This window comes from Oncorhynchus mykiss, chromosome 3, assembly GCF_057628025.1.
Source record: "Oncorhynchus mykiss isolate SJ-2025 chromosome 3, ASM5762802v1, whole genome shotgun sequence".
NCBI classification, from domain to species: Eukaryota; Metazoa; Chordata; class Actinopteri; order Salmoniformes; family Salmonidae; genus Oncorhynchus; species Oncorhynchus mykiss.
In genome coordinates, this window is record NC_143024.1 from 12,705,001 (window position 1) to 12,732,500 (window position 27,500).

The 27,500-nt window shown below is 48.7% G+C and overlaps 1 protein-coding gene across 1 annotated transcript in view; it reads left to right on the forward strand.

Annotated features, from left to right (window-relative positions):
* The window catches only part of LOC149984376 (cyclic AMP-responsive element-binding protein 5-like), a 96,538-nt gene that overhangs the window by 61,425 nt on the left and 7,613 nt on the right, over positions 1-27,500 (forward strand). The window contains exons 7-8 of the mRNA XM_090221058.1: positions 266-376; positions 25,123-25,557. Coding sequence (XP_090077184.1) covers positions 266-376; positions 25,123-25,557 — 546 coding nt within the window. The remainder of the gene's footprint in view (positions 1-265; positions 377-25,122; positions 25,558-27,500) is intronic.

The window sequence follows — 27,500 nt, forward strand, 5'->3', positions numbered from 1 at the left end:
GGAAGCCAGCCCAGCAGTGAGGGAGTTAAAACAGGAAGCTACTACCAGGGTGTGTGTTTGTAAATAGCACTGTCTTTGTCAGACACACACACACACCACGTGTCTCCTTGATAAGTGTGTGTGTGTGTGTGTGTGTGTGTGTGTGTGTGTGTGTGTGTGTGTGTGTGTGTGTGTGTGTGTGTGTGTGTGTGTGTGGGTGTGTGTGTGTGTGTGTGTGTGTGTGGGTGTGTGTTGCCGTAGTGTGATATATTGTTGTGGTCCTCAGATGGAGAGACAGATGTCTATGTGTTCCAGTATGATGGGTATGCAGGGCCCCAACCATCCCAGCTCCTGTTCCTCCCCTCACGGACCCTCCATGCACTCTGAGGCCAAACTGGTGAGTCTCAATCCTCCCCAACACACACATACACACACTAAATACACCTGAATAATAAAAACACACACATGCAGATGCACACACACACACCCTTCCACACACCCTTCCACACACCCTTCCACACACAAGATACATGCTCAATGTTTTATACCGTTCTCTTTTCCACTTGGCCATGCCAACAAAAAGCTGCGCTTGCTTTAAACTCTCTGTGCGGATTTCATCATTTTGTGTGTGTGTGTGTGTGGAATCAAAGCTGCTAGGTCTGAACCTGTAGGAGCAGAGCAGCGCTGGGCTGGAGTCTCAGAGAGCCTGAATAAAAGGCCCTTTATGTGGCTGCGGCTGGGCTGCCCACCGCACTGCACCGACTGGCTGACTGATGTATATCTTAATGTACAGAACATGTTGTGGAATTGTGCAACTTGTTAGCACTAGTTTAACACAGCGGGATGGAAATGGAATGACCTCATCCCTCACAAAGCAGGCAGTTAGAGAGAGGGGGTGGGAGTGAGAGAAGGCAGAGAGAGAGGGAGGACTGCGAGGGAGAGAGAGAGGGAGAAATGGAGAGGGGGTAGAGGGAAAAGAGAGGGAGCAGAGGAGGGAAGATAGGAGATGACAGAAGAAAGGAGAGAGGGAGGAGAGGGGGTAGAGGAACGAGAGAAGAAGCGGAGAGAGTGAGAGAGAGAGGCAGAGAGGAAGAGGCAGAGGCAGAGAGAGAGAGCGAGAGGTAGAGAGAGAGAGCGGCAGAGAGAGAGCAGCAGAGAGAGAGCAGCAGAGAGAGAGAGCGGCAGAGAGAGAGAGAGCGAGAGGCAGAGAGAGAGAGAGAGAGAGAGAGAGAGAGAGAGAGCAGCAGAGAGCAGCAGAGAGAGGCAGAGAGAGGCAGAGAGAGGCAGAAGGAGGTGGTCTAAGGCAAGTGGCTGGTCAGAATAAAGTGCTGTTTGCTCTCCTGACTTGTTTAATGGCCCACTGATTACTGAGGTTGGTGAGATTGAGAGGGGGGGTAGAAAGAGATGAAAGAGAGAAGGAAAGACAGAGAGAAGTAGAGATGGGAGAGAGAGAGAGAGAGATAGACAGTGAGAGGTCATTAGCAGTGATTGCTCTGATAGACGAAAGAGAGAGAGAAAGAGGGAGAGTGAGAGAAAGAGGGAGAGAGAGGGAAAGAGTGAGAGGGAGGGAGAGAGAAAGAGGGAGAGAGGGGGGGAGAGAGAGGGTGCATTCTCAGGGCACTTACGTGTCCCTCTTCCTCCTCCTCTCTCTCTAGATTGATCGTCTTTGTAGTCTTTTGGATCTCTCCTGCTGTTCCTATGGTAACACGCTGGAGTAAGACAATATTAGTGTTTTAGTCTTATCTCTGCATTGGCCTCCATCCAGACATCCAGATCTTTTCCTTTTATTTCCCCACTCGCCTATCGTTGTAATTGAATTGTAAATGCCAAGGCCACTAATAAACACAAGCAGACAGTCCTCAGAAAACGACCCAGGCTTCATTACTGGACCAACCTACAGGCTGCTTGACCAGTCAGATATTCATTCATTCTCTATTCATGACCAGATGGTTGGAGATTTGGGCCCTGACATTTGGAATGGCCCGGATGTCTTGAAAGGTCCTGATGGAATCCCATGATTGTGGACAGAGAGTGAGAGGCTAATCGGCTTATCAGGCTCAGATCTCCAGCGTGGTTTTCATAAGGAACTGACGGACGGAGTGGGGAAGGGATGGGGACGCGGGGGAACAGGGGTTTCAGGGGATCTCTGGTGTCTGTAATATCCGCACCCGGGCCAAGTCGATAAATACAGCCGTGCTATCGGGTGTCTGCAGCGTGATCAGGTCCATATGTCCCCTGCGATGCACTCGATCCAGCCCTAATCGCGTTACCCTGGACCATGTTGACTTTCCGCCAATGGGAAATCTCCCTCACTGTAACCCCACACCCCCCCAGCTTTACAACCTCAGAGCCTCAGACCCCTGGCCCAGCCGCTCACTACAGGAACATTTACATTAAGAGAGATGGAGGGAGGGAGCGAGGGAGAGAGGGGGAGAGGGAGAGCGGGGGAGAGGGGGAGGGAGAGAGAGAGAGAGAGCGAGGGAGAGAGAGAGAGAGGGAGAGAGAGAGAGAGAGAGAGAGAGTAAGTGGGGAGGGTGAGAAAGAGAGAATTTGAAAGACAGAAATTGATAAAAGATACTGGAGAGAGAGATGTGTGTTGTGGTAACTGAAGGCCTCCCCTGGCGGAGTTAACCCTCTCCTGCCCAGTGGGAGTGTGTGCTGCTGCTGAGGGGGGCTAATGACGGCTAATAGATTTTGCGGTGGGGCTGAGCTGCTAGGAGGCCTAGGGAGACCTGTCTCTGTCTGTCTCTAGTGTAAATAGTTAATGAGCTGCAGGGAGAGCTGAAGGCAGGGCGGATATAGGGAGGGCTGATACAGGGAGGCCTGATATAGGGCTGATACAGGGAGGGCTGATATAGGGAGGGCTGATATAGGGAGGGCTGATACAGGGAGGCCTGATATAGGGCTGATACAGGGAGGGCTGATATACGGAGGGCTGATATAGGGAGGGCTGATACAGGGAGGCCTGATATAGGGCTGATACAGGGAGGGCTGATATAGGGAGGGCTGATATAGGGCTGATACAGGGAGGGCTGATACAGGGCTGATATAGGGAGGGCTGATATAGGGCTGATATAGGGAGGGCTGATACAGGGAGGGCTGATATAGGGAGGGCTGATATAGGGCTGATACAGGGCTGATATAGGGAGGGCTGATACAGGGAGGGCTGATATAGGGAGGGCTGATATAGGGCTGATATAGGGAGGGCTGATATAGGGAGGGCTGATACAAATCAAATCAAAATCAAATCAAATGTATTTATATAGCCCTTCGTACATCCGCTGATATCTCAAAGTGCTGTACAGAAACCCAGTCTAAAACCCCAAACAGCAAGCAATGCAGGTGTAGAAGCACGGTGTCTAGGAAAAACTCCCTAGAAAGGCCAAAACCTAGGAAGAAACCTAGAGAGGAACCAGGCTATGTGGGGTGGCCAGTCCTCTTCTGGCTGTGCCGGGTGGAGATTATAACAGAACATGGCCAAGATGTTCAAATGTTCATAAATGACCAGCATGGTCGAATAATAATAAGGCAGAACAGTTGAAACTGGAGCAGCAGCACGGCCAGGTGGACTGGGGACAGCAAGGAGTCATCATGTCAGGTAGTCCTGAGGCAAGGTCCTAGTGCTCAGGTCCCCCGAGAGAGAGAAAGAAAGAGAGAAAGAGAGAATTACAGAGAGCACACTTAAATTCACACAAGACACCGAATAGGACAGGAGAAGTACTCCAGATATAAAAAACTGACCCTAGCCCCCCGACACATAAACTACTGCAGCATAAATACTGGAGGCTGAGACAGGAGGAGTCAGGAGACACTGTGGCCCAATCCGAGGACACCCCCGGACAGGGCCAAACAGGAAGGATATAACCCCACCCACTTTGCCAAAGCACAGCCCCCACACCACTAGAGGGATATCTTCAACCACCAACTTACCATCCTGAGACAAGGCTGAGGATAGCCCACAAAGATCTCCGCCACGGCACAACCCAAGGGGGAGGGCTGATACAGGGCTGAAACAGGGAGGGCTGATACAGGGCTGAAACAGGGAGGGCTGAAACAGGGAGGGCTGATACAGGGCTGATATAGGGAGGGCTGATACAGGGCTGATATAGGGAGGGCTGATACAGGGCTGATATAGGGAGGGCTGATACAGGGCTGATATAGGGAGGGCTGATACAGGGCTGATAGCCCCCACACCACTAGAGGGATATCTTCAACCACCAACTTACCATCCTGAGACAAGGCTGAGGATAGCCCACAAAGATCTCCGCCACGGCACAACCCAAGGGGAGGGCTGATACAGGGCTGAAACAGGGAGGGCTGATACAGGGCTGAAACAGGGAGGGCTGAAACAGGGAGGGCTGATACAGGGCTGATATAGGGAGGGCTGATACAGGGCTGATATAGGGAGGGCTGATACAGGGCTGATATAGGGAGGGCTGATACAGGGCTGATACAGGGAGGGTGGATACAGGGAGGGCTGATACAGGGAGGGCTGATACAGGAAGGGCTGATACAGGGAGGGCTGATACATGGAGGGCTGGTATAGGGAGGGCTGATACAGGGAGGGCTGATACAGGGCTGAAACAGGGAGGGCTGATACAGGGCTGAAACAGGGAGGGCTGATACAGGGAGGGCTGATACAGGGCTGATACAGGGAGGGCTGATACAGGGAGGGCTGTTACATGGCTGATACAGGGAGGGCTGATATAGGGCTAAAGGCAGGGCGGAAACAGGGAGGGCTGATACAGTGGGGCTCCCGAGTGGTGCAGCGGTCTAAGGCACTGCATCTCAATGCTTGAGGCGTCACTACAGACACCCTGGTTTGTTTCCAGGCTGTATCACAACCTGCTGTGATTGGGAGTCCCATAGGGCGGCAAACATTTGGCCCAGGGCTGAAACAGGGAGGGCTGATACAGGGCTGATACAGGGAGGGCTGATACAGGGAGGGCTGATATAGGGCTAAAGGCAGGGCGGAAACAGGGAGGGCTGATACAGTGGGGCTCCCGAGTGGTGCAGCGGTCTAAGGCACTGCATCTCAGTGCTTGAGGCGTCACTACAGACACCCTGGGCTGATGCAGGGCTGATACAGGAAGGGCTGATAGTGGGCTAATACTGGGCCGATACAGGGCTGATACAGGAAGGGCCGATACAGGGCTGATACAGGATACAGGGAGGGCCGATACAGGGCTGTTGGGTCAGGGGATAGGGTGGTGTGTTGTGTTGGGTCAGGGGATAGGGTGGTGTGGTGTGTTGGGTCAGGGGATAGGGTGGTGTGTTGTGTTGGGTCAGGGGTTAGGGTGGTGTGTTGTTTTAGGGGAATAGGGTGGTGTGTTGTGTTGGGTCAGGGGATAGGGGATAGGGTGGTGTGTTGTGTTGGGTCAGGGGATAGGGTGGTGTGTTGTTTTAGGGGAATAGGGTGGTGTGTTGTGTTGGGTCAGGGGATAGGGTGGTGTGTTGTGTTGGGTCAGGGGATAGGGTGGTGTGTTGTTTTAGGGGAATAGGGTGGTGTGTTGTGTTAGGGGAATACGGTGGTGTGTGTTGTGCATTAGGGATGTCAAGATAGCTGACCCTCACAGCATGGTGGAGGAAATGCTGTGGAGAGGTGGGACAGACAGACAGACAGACAGACAGACAGACAGACAGACAGACAGACAGACAGACAGACAGACAGACAGAGAGAGAGACAGACAGACAGACAGACAGACAGACAGACAGACAGACAGACAGACAGACAGAGAGACAGACAGACAGACAGACAGACAGACAGACAGACAGACAGACAGACAGACAGACAGAGAGAGACAGACAGACAGACAGACAGAGCATTATATCGCTACTCAGAGCCAGAGCTCAGCAGGCTATAGCCAGCTCTCTCCCTCACAGCCCTGATCTCAGTCCAGCCCTGCACCACTCGCTCAGTAGCAGCTGACATAGTTGTACTAAGTGTGCACACACGCTGTGTGTGTTTGTGTTTGTCGAAACACAGTATTCTATTCCTGAAAGTCTATTTTTTAGATGGTTTGATGTCATTGTTTGTTTGATGAAAGTCCTTCTCTCTCCATTTCTGTGGACAGGAAGAGCCACATCAAGCCCTTATCAACTTCCACACCATGTCTCTCTGTGTGCCAACCACGGGACATAAGTCCAAAATGTGAGCGGGTTCCAATTTGAAAGTGTTGTAGAGTCTCCGAACCGTGGGTTCGTATCTGTTGAATGTAAAGCTGTTATCACCTGTTCCTTTCCCTCTGCCGTTCAGTTGGTTTAGAAAGATGCGGACAGATTTAAAAAGCTCTGCTTCTGAGCTGCAGCTCGTGTATAAAAATGTGTTATTTATTATCTGGGTAATTATCTATTGTTTACATTGTTACTAGGGACAATAAATGTGTCACTAAGCGTCAGGCTTGGTGCTGAGTTTCTTATGAGGTAAACAATACTATATGTTCCTACACTGCAGCTCTGTTGGCCACGGACCTGGCACTGGATGGGCCCATGACATCATTCTTGGCACGCTCTAAATGTACTCCTTTTTACTTGAGGAGGGAAAAAAGCCAGTTTCTCTTAAAGCAACATTTCATAATATGCACCGAGACCAGCCATCACAGCTATCCTGATGCAAGAGTTGTAGTTTGAGCAGATGGATTTTTTTCACCTCAACTCTTCATCCACACAGTTTTAGTTTTATGATCCTGCTAAACTTGTATATTGTTTTAAAACCTGATCAAACTATAGCTTTATTTGACTATTGAAATACTTGTTGTACTGAATTCTGCAAAATACATCAAATATGTAGGTCAGAAATACCAAGTGTACGAGAGAGTCATATTTACAGAGTTGTTCAATGAGGTCAAGATAGAAGAGGCAATTTCCACCTTCACTCCATGTTGAGTGATTAACTGTGTCAAGTCACCTTCACTCCATGTTGAGTGATTAACTGTGTCAAGTCACCTTCACTCTATGTTGAGTGATTAACTGTGTCAAGTCACCTTCACTCCATGTTGAGTGATTAACTGTGAAGGCCCCTTCACTCCATGTTGAGTGATTAACTGTGAAGTCCCCTTCACTCCATGTTGAGTGATTAACTGTGAAGTCACCTTCACTCCATGTTGAGTGATTAACTGTGTCAAGTCACCTTCACTCCATGTTGAGTGATTAACTGTGTCAAGTCACCTTCACTCCATGTTGAGTGATTAACTGTGAAGGCCCTTCACTCCATGTTGAGTGATTAACTGTGAAGTCACCTTCACTCCATGTTGAGTGATTAACTGTGTCAAGTCACCTTCACTCCATGTTGAGTGATTAACTGTGTCAAGTCATCTTCACTCCATGTTGAGTCATTAACTGTGAAGTCACCTTCACTCCATGTTGAGTGATTAACTGTGTCAAGTCACCTTCACTCCATGTTGAGTGATTAACTGTGAAGTCACCTTCACTCCATGTTGAGTGATTAACTGTCAAGTCACCTTCACTCCATGTTGAGTGATTAACTGTGTCAAGTCACCTTCACTCCATGTTGAGTGATTAACTGTGTCAAGTCATCTTCACTCCATGTTGAGTGATTAACTGTGAAGTCACCTTCACTCCATGTTGAGTGATTAACTGTGTCAAGTCACCTTCACTCCATGTTGAGTGATTAACTGTGTCAAGTCACCTTCACTCCATGTTGAGTCATTAACTGCGTCAAGTCATTTGGAACTACTTACACCATTAAATGGTATGAGAGCGAGAGAGAGAAAGATGGAGAGTTAGAAAAAGAGAGAGAGAAACAGAGACAGACAGACAGGCGGAGAGAGAGAGAGAGAGAGAGAAAGAGAGAGAGAGAAAGAGAGAGAAACAGACAGCACCTCTGGCTAGACCATGGGTTGTGTTATAGAAGAATTTCAGCAGCAGACAATAGGAGTGTATCTCCAGGTTTTGAAAGCAACATCTGTATGAATGGTGGCATTGTCAGGGGGTGATGTCATTGGAGAGAGAGGGACGGTGAGCCAAGGACACAACTGAACGTGAGCTCTACTGCTGCAGCCGTTCTGTCACAACGGACTGACTGCTAGTGTGTAGGGTTAATCTGTGCCTGTGTGTGAGCGAGCGTGCTGTGTTTGTGAGTGTCGTGAGCGTGCTGTGTTTGTGAGTGTTGTGAGCGTGCTGTGTTTGTGAGTGTCGTGAGCGTGCTTTTGCACTGTGTGTGTGTGTGTTGAGACAAACAGTGCCTCTTGCAGTGTGTGTCTGTACAGGGTAAAGTGAGGCATAACGGAGGAGAACTAACAGGGATACAGAGACGTACAGGTCAACTAGCATCCTTCTACATATTGTCAAACGGCAGTATTTCTCCACCGACAGTTTCTCAGAAAATGTGAGCTTGGTGAGGGTGTACAGTGAAGGGTTAAAACACTAACACTAACAGTGTGTCTGTCTGCCAGCTTATCTGTGGTGAGGCCTGACAAGGAAGGGAGAGATAGAGGGAGGGAGTTAGAGAGGTGGGAGTCTCCTTCCACCATGGTGCCCACACCAGGGGCTTAGAGTAGGGTCACGACCCACCCACAACCATGGACCACAGTCATATTCACAAGCATAGGAATATGGCTCAAAACACCTATTTTCTACTTGTGAGTTCCCCTCTGTGTGTGTGTGTGTGCGTGTGTGCGTGTGTGTGTGTGCGTGTGTGTGTGTGTGTGTGTGTGTGTGTGTGTGTGTGTGTGTGTGTGTGTGTGTGTGTGTGTGTGTGTGTGTGTGTGTGTGTGTGTGTGTGTGTGTGTGTGTGTGTGTTTTTCACGCGTGAACATGTGTGTGTGTGGGAGAGGGACAGAGGGGCAGAGGGCAGGGGCGGAGCAGTGTGTCTGCTGTATTTGTCTTTGGGTGACTGCGTGTTGTTTTAGCTGTGCTGATGGGAGGCTGATGGGAGGCGTATGTGTGAAGGCCTTCAGGGTACGGTTCAGGGCCTGTGAATGGGACAGGACTAGCCTCCAGGGCTCTCTCCCCTCCGGCAGGGCTAGGCCAGGGTAAACCAGCCAGCCGGCCAGCCAACAACAGATGGGTAGATGGCTAGCACTTTATGTAACCTCTCTGACCAGTTCCTCATCTACAGTTTTCTAAGTACAACTCCTCAACAACAACTGTGAACACATCGATGTCAACCACACCCCTTCCTGTTAACATTTCTTACATAGTGTCATAGATTCACTCATTAGTGCAGACTTCCTATTTCCATGAGATTCATTGCCTGTTAACGTATTGTCATTTTCTGGCCTCAGTAACATCACTTCCTCATGGCTGTGGGTGTCACCTCTCTCTCCACTCTGTCAGGTTTGGTTCCCAATGTTAGAGTAAATGCTAAAGCTAAATGTAGCATGTGACATGTTAGTTCATAATGACAAGAGAAACACATTCTGAAGGAAAACACAATTAGAAGTCAATTATAGGGGCCTTCCGAGTGGGGCAGTGGTCTAAGGCTCTGCATCGCAGTGTGCCACTAGAGATTCTGGGTTTGAGTCCAGGCTCTGTTGCAGCCGGCCGCGACCGGGAGACCCATGGGGCGGCACATAAATCGCCCAGCGTCGTCCGGATTAGGGGAGGGTTTGGCCGGCAGGGATGTCCTTGTCCCATCACTCACTAGCGACTCCTGTGGTGGGCCGGGCGCAGTGCACACTGACACGGTCGCCAGGTGCACAGAGTTTCCTCCGACACATTGGTGCGTCTGGCTTCCGGGTTAAGTGGGCATTGTGTCAAGAAGCAGTGCGGCTTGGTTGGGTCGTGTTTCGGAGGACGCACGGCTCTCTACCTTCGCCTCTCCCGAGTCCGTACAGGAGTTGCAGTGATGAAATAAGACTGTATCTACCAATTAGATACCAGGAACTTGGGGAGAAAAAGGGGTCAAAGTAACAAAATAAAAAATAGGTAAATTCCGGTGATTAGCCAATCAGAGGCAGACAGACAGAACCATATGGTAACACCAGCCCAGTTGACCCAGTTAACCATGCAACAGTGTACCCAGTTGTTAACCAGTTAACAGTTGACCCAGTTGTTAACCATTCAACAGTTGACAGTTGTTAACCAGTCAACAGTTGACTGATTAGTTGCTAACCATTCAACAGTTGACCCAGTTGTTAACTGTTTCAGCCATGGTAAAGACGACAACACAGCTAGGGAAAGTGATCTGTTAGTCTAGCGACCTGTGTAACCACACTGAACAAAAATATTAAGTATAAAAAATATATATATATAAAATATAAAGTTTGTGAAGTTTTGGTCCCATGCCCTTTTTTTAAGGTGGCTGTGGCCAACAAATCATTCATCTGTATTTCCAGTCATGTGAAATCTATAGATTAGGGCCTGATGAATTCAAATTGACTGATTTCCTTATATAAACTGTAACTCAGTAAAATCTTTGAAATTGTTGCATGTTGCGTTTATATTTTTGTTCTGATAAACAGAAACTTTATCAGAGTCTATTAATACAAACTGTCAGATAAATATTTACATTTATGATTCAGATGAATGATTTTGGAAGCACTACTTTCCACATTCCTTCTACTCTCTATCTGAAAGAGCCTCAGCAAGGTGCCTTTTGTTTCAATTTGCCTCTGACATTAGATTAGTCCAGGCACTTTGTTCCTGACTGTGCTCCTGTGAGCATATGTCTCTCTCTCTCTCTCTCTCTAGCTCGACCCCCCCCCCCCTCTATCTCTCTCTAGCTCTCTCTCCTTGTGTCTGTCTGTCTTCCTCTGCCCCTCTCCCCCCAGAGGCTGGGGTTTTGTAGTAATAACCCTGTCGGCTGGTCCACAGAGCCCTGCTTTACAAGAGGAACCAGTGGGGATGTAGAGTCTGGAGGCAGAAAGGCCAATCCATTAGACTGACAGGGAGGAAAGAGAGAGAGGGAGAGAGAGAGAGGCTGCCAAGTGTATGTTTAGCCTGCTGTGTGTGTGTGTGTGAGTGTGTGTGTGTGTGTGTGTGTGTGTGTGGGGGGGGGGGGGGGGGGGGGGGTGTAGCCTCCACTGTAGGTGTGTGTGCATCCCGCTGCCTGCCCTGCGCACCAATGTGGCTACGTATGACCAGCACTGCAACATACCGGGGTCGTCTGGGCCTGGCAGAACAGAACAGCCCATCTTCCTCCATCTGTCCATCTGTCCATCTCTCTCTCTCTCTCTCCCCCCTCCCTCCCCACCCTCCCTCCCTCCCCCCTCCCTCCCTCCCTCCCTCCCTCCCTCCCTCCTCTGGGGCCCCAGGGAGGCTGTGCTCGGCTCGGCCCAGTGGGGGAAGGGAAGGAAGGAGTGACTCTAGTTACAGTACAGAGAGACTCCCACTACTTTCCACCAGGCTGCCTGTCGTCCTCCTGTAGTCCCAGAAGAAATCAGTTTAGCAGAGAGGGGGTACAGGAGAGGTGGAGGGAGGAGTGGGGGAGAGGTTCCTGCCTCTCTGGGGAATGTGGGTAATGTAATAAAAGTGAGCTAATGGGGGGGGGGCACACATGGAAGAGTGGATAGTGGGTATGGAAGGCAGGCATTGGTGGGTAGAGGTGGTGGTGTTGGGGGTGGTTGAGGAGATGTGGGGGAGGTTGAGGAGATGTTGGGGAAGGGGTGGGGGAGGTTCAGGAGATGTTGGGGGGGTGGTGGAGTTTGAGTAGGTGTTGGGGGAGGTTGAGGAGGTGTTGGGGAGGTTGAGGAGGTGTTGGGGGAGGGGTGGGGGAGGTTGAGGGGGTGTTGTGGGGGTGGGGGAGGTTCAGGAGGTGTTGGGGAGGGGGGGGGGGGGTGGAGGAGGTGTTGCGGAGGGGTGGGGGAGGTTGAGGAGGTGTTTGGGGAGGGGTGGAGGAGGTTGAGGAGGTGTTGGTGGAGGAATTATACCCTCTACATTTATGGCACAAGGGCTCACTGACACTCTCTCCCTCCCTTCTATAGCTGCCGCAGACAGGGAACCCATGCTGTGGTTTTTAGGGGCTGGGGGAGGAGAGTTAGAAGGGTCTGGGCCCACAAAGATTGTTACCAGGAAAGTTAAGATGTGTAACCTCATTATAAATCCTGTTAGCAGAAGTACAGCACAGAGTAAACAGCTAGCTGGCTGAACATGTCTGACGGGAAGAGACTGACATGACGCAGGGTATTGAAACAAACCAGGGTTTTAATAGAGCTGTTCACTCTCTTCTCTGTCCATTTAAAGCCCAGGATAATATTTCTTTACCACTTTAAAAGTGACCCCACATACAGGCCTGGTTAGATTAGGTTCAATGTTCTGTAACCCCACATACAGGTTAGGTTAGGTTAGGTTCAATGTTCTGTAACCCCACATACAGGCCTGGTTAGGTTAGGTTCAATGTTCTGTAACCCCACATACAGGTTAGGTTAGGTTAGGTTCAATGTTCTGTAACTCCACATACAGGCCTGGTTAGGTTAGGTTCAATGTTCTGTAACTCCACATACAGGTTAGATTAGGTTCAATGTTCTGTAACCCCACATACAGGCCTGATTAGGTTCAATGTTCTGTAACCCCACATACAGGCCTGGTTAGGTTAGGTTCAATGTTCTGTAACCCCACATACAGGTTAGATTAGGTTCAATGTTCTGTAACCCCACATACAGGCCTGGTTAGGTTAGATTCAATGTTCTGTAACCCCACATACAGGCCTGATTAGGTTCAATGTTCTGTAACTCCACATACAGGCCTGATTAGGTTCAATGTTCTGTAACCCCACATACAGGTTAGATTAGATTAGGTTCAATGTTCTGTAACCCCACATACAGGCCTGGTTAGGTTAGATTCAATGTTCTGTAACCCCACATACAGGTTAGATTAGGTTCAATGTTCTGTAACCCCACATACAGGTTAGATTAGATTAGGTTCAATGTTCTGTAACCCCACATACAGGTTAGATTAGGTTCAATGTTCTGTAACCCCACATACAGGTTAGATTAGATTAGGTTCAATGTTCTGTAACCCCACATACAGGCCTGATTAGGTTCAATGTTCTGTAACTCCACATACAGGTTAGATTAGGTTCAATGTTCTGTAACCCCACATACAGGTTAGATTAGGTTCAATGTTCTGTAACCCCACATACAGGTTAGATTAGGTTCAATGTTCTGTAACCCCACATACAGGTTAGATTAGGTTCAATGTTCTGTAACCCCACATACAGGCCTGGTTAGGTTAGATTCAATGTTCTGTAACCCCACATACAGGTTAGGTTAGGTTCAATGTTCTGTAACCCCACATACAGGTTAGATTAGGTTCAATGTTCTGTAACCCCACATACAGGTTAGATTAGATTAGGTTCAATGTTCTGTAACCCCACATACAGGCCTGATTAGGTTCAATGTTCTGTAACCCCACATACAGGTTAGATTAGGTTCAATGTTCTGTAACTCCACATACAGGCCTGGTTAGGTTAGATTCAATGTTCTGTAACCCCACATACAGGTTAGATTAGGTTCAATGTTCTGTAACCCCACATACAGGCCTGGTTAGGTTAGGTTCAATGTTCTGTAACTCCACATACAGGCCTGATTAGGTTCAATGTTCTGTAACTCCACATACAGGTTAGATTAGGTTCAATGTTCTGTAACCCCACATACAGGTTAGATTAGGTTCAATGTTCTGTAACCCCACATACAGGTTAGGTTAGATTAGGTTCAATGTTCTGTAACTCCACATACAGGTTAGATTAGGTTCAATGTTCTGTAACTCCACATACAGGTTAGATTAGGTTCAATGTTCTGTAACTCCACATACAGGCCTGGTTAGATTAGGTTCAATGTTCTGTAACCCCACATACAGGTTAGATTAGGTTCAATGTTCTGTAACCCCACATACAGGTTAGATTAGGTTCAATGTTCTGTAACCCCACATACAGGTTAGATTAGGTTCAATGTTCTGTAACCCCACATACAGGCCTGGTTAGGTTAGGTTCAATGTTCTGTAACCCCACATACAGGTTAGATTAGGTTCAATGTTCTGTAACCCCACATACAGGCCTGATTAGGTTCAATGTTCTGTAACCCCACATACAGGTTAGATTAGGTTCAATGTTCTGTAACCCCACATACAGGTTAGGTTAGATTAGGTTCAATGTTCTGTAACCCCACATACAGGTTAGGTTAGATTAGGTTCAATGCTCTGTAACCCCACATACAGGTTAGGTTAGGTTCAATGTTCTGTAACCCCACATACAGGCCTGGTTAGGTTAGGTTCAATGTTCTGTAACCCCACATACAGGTTAGGTTAGATTAGGTTCAATGTTCTGTAACCCCACATACAGGCCTGGTTAGGTTAGGTTCAATGTTCTGTAACCCCACATACAGGTTAGGTTAGGTTCAATGTTCTGTAACTCCACATACAGGCCTGGTTAGGTTAGGTTCAATGTTCTGTAACCCCACATACAGGTTAGATTAGGTTCAATGTTCTGTAACCCCACATACAGGTTAGATTAGGTTCAATGTTCTGTAACCCCACATACAGGCCTGATTAGGTTCAATGTTCTGTAACCCCACATACAGGTTAGATTAGGTTCAATGTTCTGTAACCCCACATACAGGCCTGGTTAGGTTAGGTTCAATGTTCTGTAACCCCACATACAGGTTAGGTTAGATTAGGTTCAATGTTCTGTAACCCCACATACAGGTTAGGTTAGGTTCAATGTTCTGTAACCCCACATACAGGCCTGATTAGGTTCAATGTTCTGTAACCCCACATACAGGTTAGGTTAGGTTCAATGTTCTGTAACTCCACATACAGGCCTGGTTAGGTTAGGTTCAATGTTCTGTAACTCCACATACAGGCCTGATTAGGTTCAATGTTCTGTAACCCCACATACAGGTTAGATTAGGTTCAATGTTCTGTAACCCCACATACAGGTTAGATTAGGTTCAATGTTCTGTAACCCCACATACAGGTTAGATTAGGTTCAATGTTCTGTAACCCCACATACAGGTTAGATTAGATTAGGTTCAATGTTCTGTAACCCCACATACAGGTTAGGTTAGGTTCAATGTTCTGTAACCCCACATACAGGCCTGGTTAGATTAGATTAGGTTCAATGTTCTGTAACCCCACATACAGGTTAGATTAGGTTCAATGTTCTGTAACCCCACATACAGGTTAGATTAGGTTCAATGTTCTGTAACCCCACATACAGGTTAGATTAGGTTCAATGTTCTGTAACCCCACATACAGGTTAGATTAGGTTCAATGTTCTGTAACTCCACATACAGGTTAGATTAGGTTCAATGTTCTGTAACTCCACATACAGGCCTGGTTAGATTAGGTTCAATGTTCTGTAACCCCACATACAGGTTAGATTAGGTTCAATGTTCTGTAACTCCACATACAGGCCTGGTTAGGTTAGATTCAATGTTCCCTAACTAGTGATGACTCGGGCGACTCCAAAGGGCCTCAGGTCCCTAGAGAGCCCTCTGCTCCACTCTTAAGAGGAATGAAAGTGTGTCCCCCTGACCTGATCTGGTTTGATTGACTCATCCCGGCTCAGGCTCCATCTCTTCCCACTCGTCCCTGTTCTTCCCGCTCTGGCGTTCTCCTCTCGGGGTTAATAGTGATTAAGTCATATGGCCAGGCCAGGGTAGGAACAGGGGAAACCTGAGTGGCTGTTCAGGACGTGGCCAGAGCACTCACACGGACATCAGTCACACCGGGCCGACTGAGCTGGTGTCAAATAGGAAGACAGCATTAATAAATATCATTAATGACACCACATTAATGAGAGGGGGGGGGGGATGGGTGATACAGGAGGTCAGAGGTCAGGGTTTAGACGTCAGACAGTAAATGGATTCTTCCCTCCGGGAGAAAGCATCTTCAGTCCAGTAGCTGGGGTTTTATGTTTAATCTGTGTGGCAGCATTTTATCAACGTAGAACATTGAATGGTAAAATACAAATGAACCTTGACCACCTGTGTCATTACTACTGTCTATATTCTCCCTCCTAATAAATGGGGATTATATCGTTAGTTATATCATTACTTTTCCATCTTACCAGCTCTTTCTGTTGCTGTATTACATGGCTGATAGGTTGAGACAGGGTTGGTACATCTAAACACCAGACTGTTGTCCTCCTCCTCCACACTGTGTACCATCCTCTGCTGTCAGAACACCTACTACCAACACTACAGGCCAACACCTGCACTGACATAATGACTGTTCTGTGGCCTGGCTACATGTAGCCGCGGGGAGAGAGAGAAACCAGTGTGTGTGTGTTATTACAGGTTAATGCAGGTGGTGGTTAAGTCTGGGTGATGAGCACAGTCTGAGCCAAACACAACCATGTGTTAAAGTACATTAGAGGTCATGATGAAGGGGTTTGGGAGAGACAGTGGTTACGTCTCCAATGGCACCCTATTCCCTTTACAGTGCACTACTTTTGACCAGGGTCTATAGGGCTCTGGTCAAAAGTAAAGCACTATATAGGGAATGGTGTGCCATTTGGGACGTAACCACAAGCCTGCTGATGATCATCACCGTGGAAGGCCCGTCGGTCTGTTCATTTGCGTCACTGTGGGTCCGAATGCAGCCTGCCAGGGCCATAAGTTTGGGCTCAGCTAAGTGGAGCTGAGTTAGATCTGGGACAGTTTGAGCCAAGTCATTCAGTTGTGTCAGATGAAACCAGCGAGTAGAAGAGTGGGAACCTGGCCTGTATCACGGTGAGGGAATCTTTATCTTCATCTCTCTCTATCTCTATATATCTCTCTCTTTCTATATCTTTCTCTCTCTTTATCTTCATCTCTCTCTATCTTTCTCTCTCTTTATCTTCATCTCTTCCTATCTCTATATTTCTATGTCTTTCTCTCTCTTTATCTTCATCTCTCTCTATATTTCTATATCTTTATCTCTCTTTCTCTCTCTTTATCTTCATCTCTCTATATTTCTATATCTTTATCTCTCTTTCTCTCTCTTTATCTTCATCTCTCTCTCTATTTTTCTATATCTTTCTCTCCTTCTCTCTCTTTATCTTCATCTCTCTCTTTATTTCTATATCTTTCTCTCTCTTTCTCTTCATCTCTCTCTATCTCTCTCTTTATCTTCATCTCTCTCTATCTCTATATTTCTCTCTATCTCTATATTTCTCTCTCTTTCTCTCTTCTCGTTTGCGACAGAGTTGCTTTGTTTGCTGCAATACATGACAGGTTGATTTGGTTGCAGGTTTACAGATCCCTGCCTGGTTTACAGATCCCTGCCTGATTCACAGTTCCCTGCCTGGTTCACAGTTCCCTGCCTGGTTCACAGATCCCTGCCTGGTTCACAGATCCCTGCCTGGTTCACAGATCCCTGCCTGGTTCACAGATCCCTGCCTGGTTCACAGTTTCCTGCCTGGTTCACAGTTCCCTGCCTGGTTCACAGTTCCCTGCCTGGTTCACAGTTCCTTGCCTGGTTCACAGATCCCTGGCTGGTTCACAGATCCCTGCCTGGTTCAATAGATCCCTGCCTGGTTCACACATCTCTGCCTGGTTCACAGATCCCTGCCTGGTTCACAGATCCCTGCCTGGTTCACAGATCCCTGCCTGATTCACAGTTCCCTGCCTGGTTCACAGATCCCTGCCTGATTCACAGTTCCCTGCCTGGTTCACAGATCCCTGCCTGGTTCACAGATCCCTGCCTGGTTCACAGATCCCTGCCTGATTCACAGTTCCCTGCCTGGTTCACAGATCCCTGCCTGGTTCACAGATCCCTGCCTGGTTCACAGATCCCTGCCTGGTTCACAGATCCCTGCCTGGTTCACAGATCCCTGCCTGGTTCACAGATCCCTGCCTGGTTCACAGATCCCTGCCTGGTTCACAGATCCCTGCCTGGTTCACAGATCCCTGCCTGGTTCTCTTAGATGCTTTGTTTTTTAATCCTACAGAGCGTTGTTTAGTAGTGTCGTGTGCAGTGGAACGTTTTGTGTTGTAGAACTACAGCTCAGACTGACTGTATCGTAGGTGAAGTCCATTGTTACGTACCTCCATCAGTGCTTCTCTTCTCTGCTGTGTGGCTAGTCTCAGCTGTGGCTGGTACAATGTACTGCTTGATTATGAGTTCCGTGAGTTCAACTCTCTCTGTCGTGAGTGTGTCTGTTGTTATGGTTACGGGCTGTGTGTGTCGGGTGTAGCTAGCACTGTGTTTTAACCTTGAGAGCGGACTCTACTAGCTACAGTACGCTGCCTGACTGTGACACACTGGACCTGCATCCCAGATGGCACCCTATTCATTTAGAGTGCACTTATTGTGACTTGGGCCCTCGTGCACTATAAATATACTATTTGGTGCCGTTCGGGAGGCAGACTGCGGCCTCTCCCCTCCCCTAACCCTCCCCTCCCCTCCCCTCCCCTCTCCTCTCCTCTCCTCTCCTCTCCTCTCCTCTCCTCTCCTCTCCTCTCCTCTCCTCTCCTCTCCTCTCCCCTCCCCTCCCCTCCCCTCTCCTCTCCTCTCCTCTCCTCTCCTCTCCTCTCCTCTCCTCTCCTCTCCTCTCCTCTCCTCTCCTCTCCTCTCCCCTCCCCTCCCCTCCCCTCCCCTCCCCTCCTGATGGAGGTTAATTCAGTTAAAAGCCAGATAGATAGTAGAGGCGGCCCTGCCAGCTGGACTCCTCTCACAATACAGGGCTGATAAATGAGCACTTTGCTGGGCCCCGAGGCCAGGCTGACTCTCTCTCTCTGTGTGAGTGGAGGGGAGACTGGAAGCTATCCACTCCCCCGCCTCTTCTCCCTCCACCCCTCTATCCCCTACTCCCCTGACGTTTGGCTGGCATGGAGCCAGACAACATCAGCCCCAGCCACAGCCCCAGCCCCAGCCTCCCAGCCCTATACCCCTTCCCCCAGCCCCAGACAGGCACATTAGTGGGTCTGCAGTGCAGTGCAGTGCAGAGCAGACAGTGGTGGATGGGGCAGTCACATTCCACTGCCTGGGTCTCTGCTCTGGCCTCTGTGGGAACGTGGCTCAGGACATGAGATTGGCTGCTATGATTGAGTGGTGGAAGATAGGCGGACAGCTGCCCAGCCTGATTGGTTCCCGCTATCGCAGGGGAGGGGCCCCAGGTCTGGGTGTTGAGTGACAGGTTGAAGGCTGAATGGGAAGGTGTTATGGTGGCCTGTCAGGGTCAGATGACTTCCTCAGACAGTAGAGCCACATGGAAGGTGTCCATGTCAGCAGTCTGGGGAATATTAGTGATGTGGTATCAGACTGCTTTTTATCTGTTAGGTGTAGTGTACATTTAGTAAGGGGGTCTAGACAGTAAATACACATCTAATGATGCTTTGTTATAAGCAACAGATACAGTGGCCAGAATCACCATTGGTTTTGGTGCTTGCTTTTTTTCACAAACCAGTTATGTGATTGATTGCTTCACTCACACTTCCATTTTACCAACTCTCACAGAGCTAATGGAGGTTAGGGCCAGACAGACAGACAGACAGACAGACCTGATCTAACCCACTGTGCTGTAGTCTATACAGGTCTGATCTAACCCACTGTGTTGTAGTCTAGACAGACCTGATTTAACCCACTGTGCTGTAGTCTATACAGGTCTGATCTAACCCACTGTGTTGTAGTCTAGACAGACCTGATTTAACCCACTGTGCTGTAGTCTAGACAGACCTGATCTAACCCACTGTGCTGTAGTCTAGACAGACCTGATTTAACCCACTGTGCTGTAGTCTAGACAGGTCTGATCTAACCCACTGTGCTGTAGTCTAGACAGACCTGATCTAACCCACTGTGCTGTAGTCTAGACAGGTCTGATCTAACCCACTGTGCTGTAGTCTAGACAGACCTGATCTAACCCACTGTGCTGTAGTCTAGACAGATCTGATCTAACCCACTGTGCTGTAGTCTAGACAGACCTGATCTAACCCACTGTGCTGTAGTCTAGACAGATCTGGTCTAACCCACTGTGCTGTAGTCTAGACAGATCTGATCTAACCCACTGTGCTGTAGTCTAGACAGACCGGATCTAACTCACTGTTCTGTAGTCTGGTCTCTGTGGTATGTTAACCCCTGTGTTGTAGTCTAGTCTAAGCCAGACCAGGCCAGTCTAGGCCAGTCCAGGCCAGTCTAGGCCAGTCTAGGCCAGTCTAGGCCAGTCCAGGCCAGTCTAGGCCAGTCCAGGCCAGTCCAGGCCAGTCCAGGCCAGTCTAGGCCAGTCTAGGCCAGTCTAGGCCAGTCCAGGCCAGTCTAGGCCAGTCTAGGCCAGTCTAGGCCAGTCCAGGCCAGTCTAGGCCAGTCTAGGCCAGTCCAGGCCAGTCTAGGCCAGTCTAGGCCAGTCTAGGCCAGTCCAGGCCAGTCTAGGCCAGTCTAGGCCAGTCCAGGCCAGTCCAGGCCAGTCTAGGCCAGTCCAGGCCAGTCCAGGCCACGCGCTGACTGTGAGAAGTGCTGTTGAGGCTGAGGTGGAGGTGGAAGTGGTTGACATGGATAATTGAGTGACTGTCAGTGGCTGACAAAACAACAGAAAAACTGCTGATGCACAACCACATTTCAAACTTGCACCTTGTGTATTCTACTACTCTAACTCTCAACAGCAAGTTGAGACCCCGACTGAGTTTATGCCTGGAGCCGGCCCTGCTGAGAAGTGTTGAGTTGTGTGTGTTGGAGTGTGTGTGTGGCTGAGTGTGTGTGTGTGTGCGTGTGTGCATGCGTGCCCGTGTGTGTGTATATAGAGTTATATTAGTGCTGATGTTAAAGTACTTATAATAGAGAGGAAAGGATTGCTTTAGCTTCTGAAGGTTCTGGGAACAGAACAGGAACCATGACAGCAGTAGGATCTATGAAGGTAATATGAAGAACAGGAACCATGACTGCAGTAGGATCTATGAAGGTAATATGAAGAACAGGAACCATGACAGCAGTAGGATCTATGAAGGTAATAGGAAGAACAGGAACCATGACAGCAGTAGGATCTATGAAGGTAATATGAAGAATAGGAACCATGACAGCAGTAGGATCTATGAAGGTAATATCAGGTAGCACTGATCTATCCAATGGATATAGGAAACACTGCTAAGAGGACCATGACATTGGTTAACCTTTGATATAAATCCCGATACTGTCAGGTGGTTCCTAGTAAGTACAGTAGGAGATGAGAGCCAGACAGGCAGATATAAACTCTATGGCTGTGCCAGGAACAGACTGAAACAGGCTTAACAGGCTGATGGTTTCACTGGTCCCATAGAAAGGGATGTTACAGTACATGACAACCTAGATATGATGAATGGCCCATACTTGTCACTCAAAACTTCCTACATCGTAAACTATGCAGGCCAGCTGTGTGCATCAAATACCTGAGATACTGTTGTTTTGTTTTCCACATTGCTAAGATGTTACTGTGGCGTGTGGAGCATGCTGCGTGCATCAATCCTTCATCTGAGACAGCTAGAGTTCCCCTGAAGGAGGGTGAGAGAGAGAGGAGTGAGGAAGGGAGGGGTGTGGGAGACAGGAGGAGGAGGAGAGGGTTGATGTGATCTTTATCTCTCTCACTCTCTCTCTGGCGTGGTGACCCAGGGAATCATGAATGTGAAGGTTGTTAAAGAGACATGGAGGCCTGGAGAAGGCCTGGAGGAGGAGGCCTGGAGGAGGAGGCCTGGAGGAGAGGCCTGGAGGAGGACTGGAGGAGGAGGCCTGGAGGAGGCATGGACAGACTGGACTGACTGACTGACAGCAGCTGGGAGGTAGGGGGTGGGGGGTGAGACGGGGGAGATAGGGGAGAGAGAGAGAGGGGTAAAGGAAGAGATGGACATTGGAGAGAGAAAACAGATGGAGAGAGACAGGAAATGGAGAGAGAGGAGATGAAGAGAGACAGGAGATGGAGAGAGAGGAGATGGAGAGAGAGGAGATGAGAGACAGGAGATGGAGAGAGACAGGAGATAGAGAGAGAGGAGATGGAGAGAGAGGAGATGAGAGACAGGAGATGGAGAGAGACAGGAGATGGAGAGAGAGGAGATGGAGAGAGACAGGAGATAGAGAGAGAGGAGATGGAGAGAGAGGAGATGGAGAGAGAGGAGATGAAGAGAGACAAGAGATGAAGAGACAGGAGATGAAGAGAGAAAGGAGATAGAGAGAGACAGGAGATGGAGAGAGACAGGAGATGGAGAGAGACAGGAGATGGAGAGAGAAAGGAGATGGAGAGAGACAGGAGATGGAGAGAGACAGGAGATGGTGAGAGACAGGAGATGGAGAGAGACAGGAGATGGAGAGAGAGAGGAGATGGAGAGAGACAGGAGATGGAGAGAGACAGGAGATAGAGAGAGAGGAGATGGAGAGAGAGGAGATGGAGAGAGACAGGAGATGGGGAGAGAGGAGATGGAGAGAGACAGGATATGGAGAGAGACAGGAGATGAGAGACAGAATATTGAGAGAGAGGAGATGGAGAGAGACAGGAGATGGAGAGAGAGGAGATGGAGAGAGACAGGAGATGGAGAGAGACAGGAGATAGCGAGAGAGGAGATGGAGAGAGAGGAGATGGAGAGAGACAGGAGATGGGGAGAGAGGAGATGGAGAGAGACAGGATATGGAGAGAGACAGGAGATGAGAGACAGCATATTGAGAGAGAGGAGATGGAGAGAGACAGGAGATGGAGAGAGAGGAGATGGAGAGAGACAGGAGATGGAGAGAGAGGAGATGGAGAGAGAGGAGCTGGAGAGAGACAGGAGATGAGAGACAGAATATTGAGAGAGAGGAGATGGAGAGAGAGGAGATGGAGAGAGACAGGAGATGGAGAGAGAGGAGATGGAGAGAGACAGGAGATGGAGAGAGAGGAGATGGAGAGAGACAGGAGATGGAGAGAGAGGAGATGGAGAGAGAGGAGATGGAGAGAGACAGGAGATGAGAGACAGAATATTGAGAGAGAGGAGATGGAGAGAGAGGAGATGGAGAGAGAGGAGATGGAGAGAGACAGGAGGAGGCCTCCTCCTCCAGGCCATATTTCCCTCAGATTACACAGATACACATAAAGTTTGAAAACAAATCCAATTTTGAAAAACTCCCATATCTACTGGGTGAAATTCCACAGTGTGCCATCACAGCAGCAAGATTTGTGACCTGTTGCCACGAGAAAAGGGCAACCAGTGAAGAACACACACCATTGTAAATACAACCCATATTTATGCTTATTTATTTTATCTTGTGTCCTTCACCATTTGTACATTGTTAAAACACTGTATATATAATATGACATTTGTAATGTCTTTATTGTTTTGAAACTTCTGTGTGTGTAATGTTTACTGTTAATTTTTATTGTTTATTTCACTTTATATATTCACTTTATATTTTATCTACCTCACTTGCTTTGGCAATGTTAACACATGTTTCCCATGCCAATAAAGCCCTTGAATTGAATTGAATTGAGAGACAGGAGATGGAGAGAGACAGGAGATGGAGAGAGAGAGGAGATAGAGAGAGACAGGAGCGAGAGAGAGAGGAGATGGAGAGAGAAGAGATGGAGAGAGGAGATGGAGAGAGAGGAGATGGAGAGAGAGAGGAGATAGGGAGAGAGAGGAGATAGAGAGAGAGAGGAGATAGAGAGAGACAGGAGCGAGAGAGAGAGAGGAGATGGAGAGAGAGGAGATTGAGAGTTAGCAGGCAACATAAGACTGACAAAACTGAATTGAATGGATTGACAATTTTAGTTAGTAAGTTTATAGATTTTGTGCCAATAATGAAAATCCCATTAACACTACCGTAAAGCTACAGTACAGTTCCTCTTTATGTTAAGTGAGCACCTTTCAGAATGAAGCCCCAGCCAATCCACTACAGTCATTACAGTGGCAGTCCCAGACTCAACACTCTCTCACACTGTTATTCCAAAACCTCCTCCCAAATGGAACAGAAATATGAAAAGGTGCAGACATGTTTTTTTTAATATTATGACTAAGTTAGTTCTCAGCAGATCAGACGTGCAGTGAGTGCAGCAGACACGTTTTGGAACTTGTATGTTTGTATTCGGATTTGAGTGGGTGATTTTTCCCTTTCCTTGGGGGTTGTCTCTTTAAGTGTCTGCCCAAACAAACAGACACTTGAGGAGTGGTGTGGTGGGACTGGTAAACACCAGGAATACAAGAGCACCTTGAAAAGCCCTCTCTCTGCCCCCATCTCTCTGCCTCTCTCTCTCCCCCCCATCTCTCTGCCTCTCTCACTGTCTCCCCTCTCTCTCTCTCTCTCTCTCTCTCTCTCTCTCTCCCCCCATCTCTCTGCCTCTCTCTCTCTCTCCCCCCATCTCTCTGCCTCTCTCACTGTCTCCCCCCTCTCTCTCTCTCTCTCTCTCTCTCTCTCTCTCTCTCTCTCTCTCTCTCTCTCTCTCTCTCTCTCTCTCACTGTCTCCCCTCTCTCTCTCTCTCTCTCTCTCTCTCTCTCTCTCTCTCTCTCACTGTCCCCTCTCTCTCCCCCCCATCTCTCTGCCTCTCTCACTGTCTCCCCTCTCTCTCTCTCTCTCTCTCTCTCTCACTGTCCCCTCTCTCTCCTCCTCTCTCTCTCTCTGGTCTCAGATCTTGGCCAGTTCTCAGAGCCTCTCAGTCTTAAGTAGACCACACTGTTAAAGCAACAAACCTGCCCCCATGAGTAAACATAGAACAGAGAGACAGACAGACAGAGAGACAGACAGACAGGCAGGCAGGCAGGCAGGCGACAGACAGACATATCCCTCATCCGTTAGACCTGGAGAGAGGATAGGAGAGAGAGATGGAGAGAGGAAAGGAGAGAGAGATGGAGAGAGGAAAGGAGAGAGAGATGGAGAAAGGAAAGGAGGGAGATGAACAGGGAGAGAGAGAGCAAGATCACTGTCTAAACTGAGAGAAAGGGATAGAGAGAGAGGAAGGCAGAGGGAAGGGAGCGAGCGAGCGAAAGAGTGAGATGGAAAGTAAGAATGCAGTAGAGAGAGAGAGAGAGAGAGAGAGAGAGAGAGAGAGAGAAGGTGAGGGCTGTCAAGGCTCAGCTCTGGTTTGTATCTCAGCCGTGACATGTGGATGTACAGTATAAAGATGAATGCAGCAGTGTATCGTCTCACAGTCAATAGTCAACACACTTTCATATAACCTACAGTACCTGTTTCCAGTTAACTCAATGATAGACTGTGAAACAGACAAAGCCCAAAGAGATTAATCATTTAACTCTATGGTCTGGAATAGTAACCAGGAAGAACTCCTGTCCCTAATCCCAGTGAATGATAGAAACATGTTGTTGTTCTTCTCCATACAGAGGCTGAAGGCGGCGCTAGCACACCACCCGGGAGCAATCGCCAACGGCAACATGAACAGCATGGGTCACATGATGGAAATGATGTCATCGCGGCAGCAGCAGGAGCAGGGGGGCGGCCACCACCACCTTCACCCCTCCCACCCTCACCAGCACCTGCCGGCTCCGCCCCACAGCCACGCCTACCAGCACCACCCCCACCATCACCACAGCGGCCACAGCCAGGGCGGGCACCACCACCCACAGGGCCACAACCCCCATCACAACTCCCACCCGCCTCACCTCCACCCTGGGCACCCACACCAGACCTCACCCCCGCCTCACCTCCACCATGGACACCCACACCAGACCTCACCCCCGCCTCACCTCCACCCTGGACACTCACACCAGACGTCACCCCACCCTCCACTTCACTCTGGACCAGGGTCACATTCACAGGTTAGCACTCACAAGTGATTATTTCCCCTAGCATAGGTACCGGAGCCAGAGGTAGAGGTAGGTAAATATCAGAACCATTCATGTATAGACAGAGGTTTATGAAGGTTTGTCACAAAACCAAAGCATGTCAAGTACCTACTAAAACCACATGTGAAGCCAAAAGCACCTACTTTAACCCAAACCATAACAGTTCAGTCCTGTACTTTAACAGTCTGGTAGACAGACAGCCATTAGTGGTTTGGTTTAAATGCAGTAGAGGAAATGACATTACAAATTCACTGTAAAGCGCCGGGGCTGGTCAGAAACATTTTCCTTCAGCCGTGGGCCGTGGCCATACTGCCAAGAAGAGGTTAGTTACCTGGCAACAGACACAAAGGTCAGTTTTTCCATCGAGGTTGGTCAGCTGCAGATCAGTCTCAGCGGTCAGGAGGGTCAGTTGGAGGTTGTAAACTGTCTGGCGTAAAAGATCCTCAGGGCTTGTTTGGAAACAGGACTCCAGAGCTTCACCCTTAAACTAAAATACCCCACACACACTCATTTGGGGAGTTTAGGCCTTTACTCTGTTAGGTTGCCATAACATATATACTGGGCTTCAGTCAGTCAGTCCAGTGGTCACATGTTCCAGGTGTTGTAGGGTTAGGATAATGTACAGACCAGGGCTTCAGTCAGTCAGTCCAGTGGTCACATATTCCAGGTGTTGTAGGGTTAGGATAAGGTACAGACCAGGGCTTCAGTCAGTCAGTCACAACATGCTCCAGGTGTTGTAGGGTTAGGATAATGTACAGACCAGGGCTTCAGTCAGTCAGTCCAGTGGTCACAACATGTTCCAGGTGTTGTAGGGTTAGGATAATGTACAGACCAGGGCTTCAGTCAGTCAGTCCAGTGGTCACAACATGTTCCAGGTGTTGTAGGGTTAGGATAATGTACAGACCAGGGCTTCAGTCAGTCAGTCCAGTGGTCACAACATGTTCCAGGTGTTGTAGGGTTAGGATAATGTACAGACCAGGGCTTCAGTCAGTCAGTCCAGTGGTCACATATTCCAGCTGTTGTAGGGTTAGGATAATGTACAGACCAGGGCTTCAGTCAGTCAGTCACAACATGCTCCAGGTGTTGTAGGGTTAGGATAATGTACAGACCAGGGCTTCAGTCAGTCAGTCCAGTGGTCACAACATGTTCCAGGTGTTGTAGGGTTAGGATAATGTACAGACCAGGGCTTCAGTCAGTCAGTCACAACATGCTCCAGGTGTTGAGGGTTAGGATAATGTACAGACCAGGGCTTCAGTCAGTCAGTCCAGTGGTCACAACATGTTCCAGGTGTTGTAGGGTTAGGATAATGTACAGACCAGGGCTTCAGTCAGTCAGTCCAGTGGTCACAACATGTTCCAGGTGTTGTAGGGTTAGGATAATGTACAGACCAGGGCTTCAGTCAGTCAGTCACAACATGTTCCAGGTGTTGTAGGGTTAGGATAATGTACAGACCAGGGCTTCAGTCAGTCAGCCCAGTGGTCACAACATGTTCCAGGTGTTGTAGGGTTAGGATAATGTACAGACCAGGGCTTCAGTCAGTCAGTCCAGTGGTCACAACATGTTCCAGGTGTTGTAGGGTTAGGATAATGTACAGACCAGGGCTTCAGTCAGTCAGTCCAGTGGTCACATGTTCCAGGTGTTGAGGGTTAGGATAATGTACAGACCAGGGCTTCAGTCAGTCAGTCCAGTGGTCACATGTTCCAGGTGTTGAGGGTTAGGATAATGTACAGACCAGGGCTTCAGTCAGTCAGTCCAGTGGTCACAACATGTTCCAGGTGTTGTAGGGTTAGGATAATGTACAGACCAGGGCTTCAGTCAGTCAGCCCAGTGGTCACAACATGTTCCAGGTGTTGTAGGGTTAGGATAATGTACAGACCTATAAGACTGGCCTGGGTTATTGGCACTAGTCATGGAGA